This window comes from Ceratotherium simum, chromosome 28, assembly GCF_057802395.1.
Source record: "Ceratotherium simum simum isolate JZ-2026a chromosome 28, ASM5780239v1, whole genome shotgun sequence".
Classification (NCBI taxonomy): Eukaryota; Metazoa; Chordata; class Mammalia; order Perissodactyla; family Rhinocerotidae; genus Ceratotherium; species Ceratotherium simum.
The window spans coordinates 39581774-39594335 of NC_141927.1; the positions used below are offsets into that span (position 1 = coordinate 39581774).

Sequence of the window (12562 nt, forward strand, 5' to 3'; positions counted from 1 at the left end):
TGGGGTGGACATGGAGTCCTCAGGGTACCCACACTTCTGCCCAGTCGACTACAAATTCAAGAATTCCCAGAACCCCCTCAGGTTCAAGAGTTTGCATGTATGATCAAAACTCAGGAAAGCACTATACTTATGATTACAGTTTTATTAAAAAGGAAACGACTCAGGAACTGCCAAATGAAAGATAGAAAGGGCGAGGTGTGGAGTTGGGGCCAGCGCAGAGCTTCCATGCCCTCCCAGGCATGGTACTACCCCTCCCAGCATGTTGGTGTGTTCACCAACCTGGAAGCTCCCCAAATCCTGTTGTAAAGGATTTTTGTTTGGGATTTCATTACATAAGGTATGATTGAAATCATTAGCCATGTGACTGAACTCGATCTCCAGTCCCTTGCTGGAGGTCAGGGGCTGGAGCTGAAAGTTCCAACCCTCTAATCACGTTGATTCCTCTGAGACAAGCCCCTCTTGAAGCTCTCTAGGAGTCCCACAATGAATCACCTTATTAGCATAAACTCAGGTGTGGTCCGAAAGGGCTCATTATGAATTACACAGGACACTTCTATCACGCGGGAAATTCTAAGGGTTTTAGGAGCTCAGTGCCAGGAACCACAGACAAGACCAAATATATTTTTTATTATATGACAACCACATATCTATTGAAAGAGTAAGATCAGAAGTAGTAAGTTTGTTTTCAAAGTTCACGAAAGAGGGAAAAAGAAAATAGATGAGATAAAGGAGATAAAATGAAGGTCAAGCTGTGGACAGTGGTGGAATGCCTCTTAAATGGATACTTTTCTTTTTATAGTACCCACCCTGAGGTGCCTCTTAGTCTGGAGCCTGCCCTTTATGTGCCTGGATTGCTTATTTTGACACAGTAGAGGTGAAGCATAATTTGCTATATTTTTGTTGTCATTATGGATGTGAAATTTAATTATTATAGCCAACTCTCCAATACACATTTAATGGCAAGGGACCAAAATGATTGTTTTAGATAATTAAAAGATTGTTAGAAAATAGACCCATCTATAGGTCTATTTAAATATCTATAGAAAATATTAGGGTTTGCTAATAAAAATGCATATTATGAAATGATCAAAATACAGTGTTTGTTTTAGACCCCATCTTAATTTGGGGAAGTTCGATAAGAATATTACAGTGCTTAAATAATTGTAGCAGTAGAAATAAAATGTAATCTTTTGGTTTCTGTGAAAGCAACTGACTGCAAACAGACAATATATTTCTGGAATTATATTAAGAATTAAAATTAATGGGCATTTCCTTTAGCTTAAGCTATGACTGGTACATGAGTTACAGCCAAATAGACTTGTTACCAGAAAAATCTAAAGAAATGGTTTGTATGTTTCGTGGTGTTTTTTTTTTTCTTAGGGGGAGTCAGGACATCTTCTTAACTGTAGCTTCTCACTTGTGAAGAACACTCCCAGTAAGACTGTCAGTTGTTACTTTCATATCTGTGCAAAACTATAATCTATTAAGATTTTGGAGAAAATTAACCTTTATGTTGTTTGATCCTAGCCTGAGAGCATTAATTTAAGGGGTACCTAGAAAACATTGCTGAAATTGTAAGCTACTTATAGAAACAGGGTTATGCTAGATGCCTGCATATTGAGTCAAAGTTTATTGCTAGGGAAAATCACATGAAATATGAGAAGGCTGTAGACTACTATTCTTGCTCTGTTCTGCCCAAGTAGTAGATTGAAGCTTATTAAATAAAAGTTCCATCACTTTCCAAATGTATTTCAGTCCATAGTTGGTTATTGAGAACCTGCGATGTGTCAGACATGGGGTAGTGGGCACTACAGCAGTGTATGAGAACAAATATCTACCCTTAATGCACACAGAGTGTGGTGAGCCATGTTGGTGTTTGTCTCTTTGTGACATAGTTTACTGAGCATGAAGGAGTTCATTTGCCACAGGACCTTGGTGTTGGTTGCTAGAACCAGTGTTGTGTTGAACTCCACTGATCTGTTTTAACAAAAATGATTGTACTGTCAACTCTGCCCCTTCACTGTTTGATTGAATTTGGGAAAATTACTTAATTTCTGAGTCTAATATTCCTTAACAGTAACATAGGGATAATAGTACTATTCTTGCAATGTAATTATGAGTGTGAAGTGCCTGGGTCAGTGCCTGGCATCTTGTAGGTGCTTAGTATATGATAGCAGCAGCTGTTTCTGTTGTCCTGGCTTCCTAGCTCAGGCATGATTCTGAGATTTTGATTTGGTAATCTTTTGACCAATAAGCAAACTGCGTTGTAGTGATTGATTTTTCTGAGTTCTTTTATTCATATGAAGTATTGCTCTAAATTACAAATGAAATATCCCATCATCTTGGGATTCTTGCAGTATAAAATTTCTCAGACATTTTAAAGCATTCTTTTTTATAACTTAAGGGTTTTTCTGGTGAAATATAAGTATCTTTTAGTTGTGTAACCCTGAATTGCCACTCACCAGTAAGCTCAGTGCTTTGGCTTTGGGTAATCATTAGCCACATAGCACCAAACACACAGATTGCCCTCCTTGTCAGTCTTTTTTGGTTGGAAAGACTAATAATACTTGATTAGCAATGATTGTGCTTTTTAGATTAAGTATCAAAAAATATTGAATATTGTCTAATTTATGAATTTTTATGTTCCATAAATCTTTAAATGCTTTATGTGTATAAATTCATATAATTCTCACAATAACCATATGCATTAGATGCGATTATTGTCTACATTTAACAAATGAAAAGACTGAGGTACAGAGAGAGAAAGTGCCTTCCCCAAGTTCACACAATTGTGGAGTCAGGGTTTGAACCCAAGAAAGTCTAGTTCTGCAGCCCACATGTTTTAACCGCTACACAAAGGACCACTGGTCTCCACATCCTCTGGAATCTCCCCAGCTCCATCACTGACCAGCTACTCTCAATGGTAACTCTGAGGGTAATTCCTGCCAGGCTCACTGAAGTTGCTCCTAGTGGTTCCTCTCCTTGGACACAGTCCCATCCCAGGGACCTCTTTCAGCAGGTGCTCCATCAGGATCATTTCTGCCATTGGAAGTGGCTTCTGTCACCACCTCTTGTCATGGCTGCTGCCAGTGAGGGGTAGCTTTGGACATCCACTCCTGCCAACATTGTCTAATTTATGAATTATTTTTACAATAATTCCTTAATATTTTAGTAGTATTCACTTCAATTATTGTTTTTCTTTGCATTATCTATTTTTACAAGAGGTTTTAAGCGAAGAGAATACTTTTGGGGGTTATCTGTGCAGTTTACAATGGTCACTTTCTCTGAAAACTCACCCCTCTGGTGACAGGTGTGGTCATTCTTTTCCTTAAAGTTGTGTGTGTCCTACTTGCAGCCCTCCATCCTTTTGGTCACATATAATTGGACTAGGGATGAAAAACAGTCTCTAGCTGGATCATTTAGATTTTCCTGGGAATTTAAAATTGGGACTGAGTCATGGCTGGTCTTTAAACTATTTGCTTGAACTGAAGTGATGAAGACTTGGGCATGTCTGCAGTTATCTTCAGCATTGTGTATGGAGAAACAGAAAAAAGTTGGTCTACAGAGAGAAAACTGTGTAGATGGACAGAAACAAAGATGCAAGTCAGAAAGAGAGTATTGTCTGGATTCTTAACAGCTTTCTGGATCCTTATTCCAGTACTTTGTGAGGCCCAGCTATCTTTCAGTACCATAACATACCTCAGTGATCTTCTAGTAAGTTTCCTTTTTTTGCACAAGTTTGCTCAAATTAGTTGATCTTAATAACAAAAGAACTTCAATTAAGGAAGCTAGATTAAGCTTAAAACAAAAATAGATGAGTATGAATATTCACATGCAGAAGAATGAAGTTAGACCCCTTCCATACACTATATACAAATGGATCATAGACCTAAATATAAGAGATAAAACTATGAAACTCTTCAAAGAAAACATAGGAGTAAATCTTCCTGATTTTGGATTACACAAAAGTAAATGTAACACCAAAAGAAAAGATAGATAAATTGAACTTCATCAAAATTAATAACCTTTGTGCTGCAAATTATGCCACCAAGAAAGTGAAAAGACAACTCATGGAATGTGAGATTATTTGCACATCTTATGTCTGATAAGGGGCTTTTATCCTGAATACTAAAAAAAAAAACAAAAAACAAACAACAACTACAACTCAATAACAAAAAGACAACTCAATTTTTTTTGTGTGTGTGTGAGGAAGATCAGCCCTGAGCTAACATCCATGCTAATCCTCCCCTTTTTGCTGAGGAAGACCGGCTCTGAGCTAACATCTATTGCCAATCCTCCTCCTTTTTTTTTCCCCCCAAAGCCCCAGTAGATAGTTGTATGTCATAGTTGCACATCCTTCTAGTTGCTGTAGGTGGGACGCGGCCTCAGCATGGCCAGAGAAGCGGTGCGTTGGTGCGCGCCCCAGATCGGAACCCGGGCTGCCAGCAGTGGAGCGCGCGCACTTAACTGCTAAGCCGCGGGGCCGGCCCGACAATTTTTAAATAGGCAAAGACTCTGGATAGACTTTTCACCAGAGAAGATATACAAATGGCCAGTAAGCACATGAAAGGTGCCCAACATCATTAGTCATTAAGGAAATGCAAATCAAAATCACAATGAGATATCACTTCACATCCGCTATGATGGCTATAAGTAAAAAGATAATAATAAGTGGACAAGACTGTGGAGAAATTGAGATCATCATACATTGCTGGTGGGAATGTACAATGGTGCAGCTACTCTGGAAAACAGTTTGGCCGTGCTCCAGATGTTAAACATAAAGTTATAATGGGACCCAGCAATTCCACTCCTAGGCATATACCCATACGAAACATATGTCCACACAAAAACTGGTACACAAATGTTCAAAGCATCATTATTCATGATAGCCAAAAAGTGCAAACAACCCAAATGTATATCAGCTGATGAATGAATGCACAAAATTTAGTATATCTGTAAATGGAATATTATTGAGCCGTAAAAAGGAATGAAGTGTTGGTACATGCTACAATATGGATGAACCTTAAAAACATGCTAAGTGGGCCGGCCCCATGGCTTAGTGGTTGGGTGCATGCACTCCGCTGCTGGCGGCCCCGGTTCGGATCCCGGGCACGCACGGACGCACCACTTCTCCGGCCATGCTGAGGCCGCGTCCCACATACAGCAACTAGAAGGATGTGCAGCTATGACATACAACTATCTACTGGGGCTTTGGGGGAAAAAATAAATGAATAAATAAAATTTAAAAAAACAAACAAACAAACATGCTAAGTGAAAGAAGCCAGACACAAAAGACCACACAGTGTATGATTTCATTTATATGAAATGTCCAGAGTTCGTAAACCCATAGACAGAGAAAGTAGATTAGTAATTCCCAGGGGCTGGATGGAGAGAGAAGTGGGGGGTGACAGCTAATGGATACAGGGTTTCTTTTGGGAAAGATGGAAATGTTCTAAAATTAGGTTGTGTGATGGTTGTACGACTCTGAATATACTAAAATCCATTGCATCATATACTTTAAATGGGTGAGTTGTATGGTATGTGAATTATATCTCAATAAAGCTGTTTTTAAAAGTAGAGAGATAGACAATAAAGTTAATATGTTAACTTTGATACAGTCTTCAAAAATAATAGATTTCTGTAGAGTAACTTGGACTGTTTTTTTCATAAATCCTTGTACCTAAATAAGTACATTTTTTCCTTTTTAATAATAAAATTTAAAAATTCTAAATGGCATGTTACTTCATTTAGAGATAATTTGTGCAAAATTTAGTACAGATTGGGGGCCGGCCTGGTGGCGTAGTGGTTGGGTTCATGCACTCTGCTTCAGCAGCCCCGGGGTTCACCAGTTTGGATCCTGGGCACGGACCTATGCACCACTCATCAAGCCATGCTGTGGCGGCGTCCCACATAAAGGAACTAGATGGATGTGCAACTAAGATGTACAACTATGTACTGGGGCTTTGGGGAGAAAAAAGAGGAAGATTGGCAACGGATGTTAGCTCAGGGCCAATCATCAAAAAATAAAAATAAAATAAACAGATAAAAAAAATTTAGTACAGATTGTATTTATCAGTTGGAGTGACAGTATAAGTTGAAATGTAGATTTTTCCTAACATATTTCTCTCATTGCTGTTATGTTTTTGGGATTGATGGAGACAGTTGTGGTGTTATGGAAAGATCTTGGACTTAGCACTTGCTGAAGCAGGACAAACATAGGTGTTCATTCTGTGGTCTTGAACAAATTTAATTTCTTAGGGCATTGGTTTCAAAAGCTTTAAAATGAAGATCATGCTGGGATAAAAGTTTTTTTTCTTTCTAGTTTTTCATAGAAGTTTGAGAAGTTTTCCTAAGAAAGATAAGCATAAGTATATTCAGCTTCTATCCTTGTTTGAATTTGTTTGTCCACACTAATGTTATCTTAGATTTTAAGCCTTTTGCAGAGTCCATCTTTGTCTAATGCCTAGTATTATATCTGAGAAAATAGGTTCTCAGTTTATATTATTTAAAGAAATTGAAATTTACTATTATTGGTGACCTTTGAAGTAGTAGGTGATAGAAGTCATTGAAATATTAACTGAAAAGCTTATTTTAACCTTCATAATATATGTCTTTTGTCTATTTAAAATTGTGTCATTAATTTTGACTGTTTTTAGATATTAGTGATATCTACAAATTATGCCAATTCCAGGTTAGTGTATAATTTGTTTTTAAAATATGTTAACTGTATGTTATCATTTTGCACCTTTTAGTTTGTTTTTTGATAAAATACATATTTTTTAATGAACTAATAAAATCAGTTTTAGTAACTAGTAAAATCAGTTGATTTTAGAGGAATCTATAATTGCATCTGGTCTCATGTACTGAGTTACTTAGTGGCTGATATGTGGCAAATACATTTTTTTGTTGCAGTTAAGTGATGATACAAGATGGGTTTCGATTTTCTTTGTTTTTTGTTTGTTTGTTTTAGCTTGATAGCTACATGATCTTAATATGCTAGCTTTTTATTTGCAGAGATCCTGCATATTTTGATGAAAATTGGCTAAACAGAATCAAAACTGAAGTAGGAGATAATTGGAGGCTAAAGGTATTTTAAAAAATTTTTCCATGTTAATTAATCTTTTACTTGTGTGTGTATAATATTTGTTGATTTTTGCTCTGTTGGGTCCAGTGAGCTTTAGAAACTTAGGTAGCCTTTAGTGGAATAACCTAGAATTGAAGATTGGAGGGAGCCTGAAGTTCTCCCCAAGATACAATGTCAGTCACTAAAGCACAGACAAGGGCATGGTGTCTGGACCCAGAGAGCCCGTGTCCACATCACAGCTCTGCCATTTACTGTCTGTGGAAGAGTCTTGAACCTTTCTGGGCCTCGGCCTCCCCGTTTGTGAAATGAGGGTTGTAATAGGGTCTACTTCACAGGAATAAATAAGTTAACATGTGATGCACTTAGGGTAGTGCAGGGCAGTGTAATGTTGGTTGCTAGTGGTGGTGATATTAATAATGAGAAAATGTTGATCATTATTAACTGTGTCCAAAACACTCAGAGAATGAATTATTTTCATTTCCTTCCTAGTAGCCTTAAGTTCCAGTGTTTCTCAAGCTTCTTTGACCAAAACCCACAATAAGAAATATAGTTTACATTGTAACCTGCTACCCACCTAAATGTGTGTTCATATATAGTTGAACAAGTTTTTAACCTTACTTTATGCAGTGATGTTTCTATTAAATTTTTTAAAATATTAGTTGCAACCCACTAAAGTATATTTTTAACTTTATATTTTGAAATAATTATAGATTCATGGGGGGCAGGGATGCAAAAAAAATGTGCAGAGAATTTCCGTATACCTTTCACCCAGTTTCTCCAGTGGTAACATCTTGCATAACTATAATATGATATCAAGACTAGAGAACTGACAGTGATACAATCCACAGTTTATTCAGGTTTCACCAGTGTTACATACACTCTTGTGTGTGTGTTTGTACAGCTCTATCAAGGTGCAGATTCATATAATGACCACCACCATGAACATACAGAACTGTTCCATCTCTGCAGGGCTTCCCTTTACACCCACATCCACGGCACCCCTCGCCCTAATCCCTAGCAACCACTAATTTGTTCCCCATCTTGTAATTTTGTTACACTAAATTGATTTTTATGACCCAGTAATGATCATGACTGGCAGTTTGGAAAACTCAGAAACCATTCCTTTTTGATATAGATTGGTAGAGACTCAGAAATGCAAATGAGTAAGCATGTGAAGCCCTTGGACTTAAGCAAAGCTTAGTTTGTCTTTATATTTCCCCCATAAAACATGTATTTGATGAAAAATATTTGATTGCTTAGATATTGGGCATGCCAAAATCTAATTCTTTCTTTTTTACTAAGCTGGAGCGAATGGACACTGCTTAATGGCACTGTTTTAATTTCTAAATAATCTTTCAAGAATAGGCCATTAAAAATGATTTTTTTTGTGTGTGTGTGAGGAAGATCAGCCCTGAGCTAACATCCATGCCAATCCTCCTCTTTTTGCTGAGGAGGACTGGCCCTGAGCTAACATCCTTGCCGATCTTCCTCCAGTTTACGTGGGACGCCGCCACAGCATGGTCTGACAAGAGGTGTGTCGGTGCGCGCCTGGGATCCGAACCTGGGGTGCCAGCAGCGGAGCGCGCGTACTTAACCGCTACACCACGGGGCTGGCCCCAAAATGATTAATTTTTAATGTTGTAACATGTTTAAAACAATTCATGAAAGTTTAAATTAATGCTACTAATCATTTTGTGTTTGCTTGTTGGCTTGACCAAGGAGAGTTTCGTGTCCCACCCCCGTGTGCACAGTATACTCATAAACACACACTGTCTTCAGGGGACAAGTGTGGCAAAGGCAGTAATACAGAGAAGGGGAAAAAGTTGATCATATTCTTCTGAAAATGTCAGTGCTGATTTGCATTCCTGTTCTTCATATTTTATCGTATGTTATATTTCTTTAAGATACCATTGATTAATGATAAGATTTATAACTTTTTTCAATGGGAAATAAACTATCATTTTAAATGAACACATTGATTTTTTAAAACATTCTAATTAAAAATGTTAAAATAGGAAAAAATGAATATCCTAGAATAAATGAAATAAAGTATATTATATATTTTCCGTATTTTTTAAAACATTCTAATTAAAAATGTTAAAATAGGAAAAAATGAATATCCTAGAATAAATGAAATAAAGTATATTATATATTTTCCGTGTCTTCAGATTCTTCTAGAAGTATAAACGTGTTAGTTTTATTTGAGATTTTTTTTTGAAAATAAGTTTTCAGTTTATTTTCTCCCTTAAAAGTAAATATGTCTTTGACTTACCACTGGATTGCACTGCTGTGATTCAGCCTCTTTTATTTGATAGCCGCAGGTTCTACTGTCTTCTGTCCTAGGACATCTTCAGCTGCTAACATTGGCTAGGAATGGCTAGATAGATGATCAACAGAATTGCATTGTATACGCATTTAGCTTAGCACAAATTCCCCCGTGTGAATTAGGTCCAAAAAAAAAGGCAGGGGGAGCGGAGGGGAATACCAGTTTACAGTAAATAGTGCAGATGATTCTGCCTGTCATTTCACCCGAATGACATGTGGCCAGTGAACCTATATATGCTCCAAGAGTGAGTGAGTGTGGGGAGACATCTGTATGTTGGTCCCTCATCCTGTCTCGTTTCTAGGATGCTTCATACAGCATAAGTATCTTGCAATGCTGAGTGTTATGCTAGCATTTCAAGATATAATCATTTTTTTAAATCTAATGGCTCCTAAATATTTACTTTGGTGCTCAACTAAAGAAATAGCAGTCTTTTCTGGCAGTGGAGGAATTTGGAGACATTATACTTCATAGGTTACGTTAAGAAATTTCCAAGGGCAATTTTTAGTATAATCTCTACTTAATGCTCTAACCTTGGAACTTAACCTCTATGTAAAATGCAATTCCACTTTTCTAGGGAAAACGGCACTGAACTCAGGTCTTCATTAAGTATGGCACATTTTTCTTTACCTGAAGAAAATCTGAATAATTTAATCTTACTGTTAAGTCTTATTCAGTTACCCTCTAGTTTTTCTCAGTGTGGTCATAACATTGAAAATTTAACATAATTGGAAATTTAATTGTTTCCTAAGTTTTTTATATCAAATAAATTAAGCCATTGATATTCCTTTTTTGATGATGATGGTAATTCAAATATGCTATTGAATTTTATTGTTTATATTTACTTTATAATTAACTAGGATGATTAGTTGGTTCCGAAATTTTTTGTGTTAAACTATATTTTGATCTGTGTTTGCCTTTTACCAAGTTGTTTTCTCTCTTTTTAAACAGATAAGCAATTTAAAGAAAATTTTAAAAGGAATCTTGGATTATAATCATGAGGTAAGGACTTTTTTGACATTCTGCTTGGAAGTGTTACTATAGGATAGTTTCATTTTATAATATTTTACAATATTACTTGAAACAGGTAAAGGAAAAATTACCTGAAAATTAGTAATCAGTTTATTTTCCGTTATATAGATTCTAGGATGTTGGTTCAAACCACCATCTATTAAGTGGCAACTATTAGATAAATATCTTTTTTACTACAATATGAGTAGTTTGTAGATGATTACTAATTTATGTTAAAGTTTACTTTCTGCTATCCGTTAACTCTCTCCTTTCTTCCCTTACTTGTAAAGGTAGTTTAGAGTCCATGCATTGTTGTAATCAACTCCCTTGCCTACTTCCAGTTTATTCTTGGCAAACCCGCATCCCTAGATTAACTCAGTTTATCCTCTGAGTCTGCATCAGAACAGTCAAGACATTGCTTAGGAAAAAAATCAGGCAGTGGAACTAGATTTACTTCACATTTTATGATCACAGGTATCAAATGGACACAACCTTAGAAACCTATGTCATTTCCTTACTGTTTTTTCCCCACAAGCTTACCTGCATTTTTACCTACATCATCTACATCATCTGTCTTCCCCATCTCAGGAAGTGACCCTACCATCCACACTACCACTCAAGCCCAAAACCTATAAATCATTTTATGGTCCTTCCTTCTTTTGATATCATCAGCCAGACCTGTTAGTTAAACTTCCAAAATATAGCTTTCTCCATCTCTACTGCCACCACCCATACCAAGCCATCATTAGCTCTTTCTTAGATTATTGGAGACCCTTATTTCACTCGTGCCTCTCTACAGTCTGTTCTACACTCTAAAGCCAGGATGATTTTCAAAAATAAAAATTTGATTATGTCACTCTCCTCCTGAAAGTCTTCCATGGTTTCCTCGTGTTGAGAATCAAATCCTTACTTCTTACCATGAGCCACCAGGTACTGCATGACCCCTCTAACCTCGTCTTACACTGCTCTCCCCTCACCCATAACACTACAGCCACATTCTTCCTCTTTCTCTGCTTTCAGTATCTTCTTTTTTCACTGTAGAGTTATCAGAGACCTTATATTTGTCTGCATATAAGTCATTTCATTTGAGGCCAGTGAGTTTCCCCATACAGGAATCTTCCATTCTCCTTCCTGATGTAAGTGTCTTGCTATCAGCGTTTTGGAGTCAAATGGAGTGGAGGTAGCTAGGAGGAATCTTACTGTTGGGGGCATGAACCTATATTTAATCTCTGCTCTTTCTAGTGCCCTCTGGTTCAGAACCTCTGTGGCTCTGCTTCTTCAGAGGGTACACAACCAGTCTTTCTGGGGGTGGTGGAGAGATCCATAGTATCAGTGTCTTTGCTCAGTGTGCATACCACATATCAGATTAGGGCCTAAGTTGCCGTGACTCAGGATAGTTATAACTTAGGTATGGGAGGTAAAAATAGAAATTGAGGGTGAGATTGACATGACAGCTCTGTCCTTAGCAATTAGTTTCCATTGCTGACAAACTAATCTCTGTCAGATATTTTATTTTGTCATGTAAATGTAAATTCAATTCTGATCCTTTTGTCTCCATTCAGATTTTAGGACAGCAAATTAATGACTTTACCCTTCCTGATGTGAACCTTATTGGGGAGCATTCTGATGCTGCAGAGCTCGGAAGGATGCTTCAGCTCATTTTAGGCTGTGCTGTGAACTGTGAACAGAAGCAAGGTAATTTATTTGAAGTTAGTGTATGCATTTAAAATAACTATGAAAGTAATATATATTGTATATTTTATATATAAATCACCAGTACAAACAATAACATCTTTTTAAGGCCACCCTCAAAGAATGCCATTTTCTACAATTTTGCTCATTTGTTTTCAAGCTTAAAAGAGCAAGTTAGAATAAATGTGATTGTGATGACACTCTTTCCTGTTCTACAAGACTACGTAGTTCTTTGAGTAGATTATTTTTAACTACACTGAATGTAGTGAAATTTGCTGTGAATTGGACAAAGTCCAGCTAAATTAATTAATAATATCACTAATAATGATAATGATAATACTGGAGCAGTTCAGCTCCGGGAACTTAAAATTGGATATTTTAGATTGCAAGTACGAAGGATTTATTTCACAAATATTTACTGAACTTGTGCATTGTGCTGGGGCTAGGAACAC

At 36.9% G+C, this 12562-nt stretch overlaps 1 protein-coding gene across 5 annotated transcripts in view; it reads left to right on the plus strand.

Moving 5' to 3' along the window:
- Positions 1–12562, plus strand: part of HOOK3 (hook microtubule tethering protein 3) — a 110190-nt gene that overhangs the window by 17866 nt on the left and 79762 nt on the right. For 4 of the 5 annotated variants that reach the window (XM_087418598.1, XM_087418599.1, XM_004441218.3 and 1 more), the window contains exons 3-5: positions 7015–7087; positions 10359–10409; positions 11981–12113. In XM_087418598.1, coding sequence (XP_087274724.1) covers positions 7015–7087; positions 10359–10409; positions 11981–12113 — 257 coding nt within the window. The remainder of the gene's footprint in view (positions 1–7014; positions 7088–10358; positions 10410–11980; positions 12114–12562) is intronic. The other variant, XM_087418601.1, reaches the window with a different exon arrangement.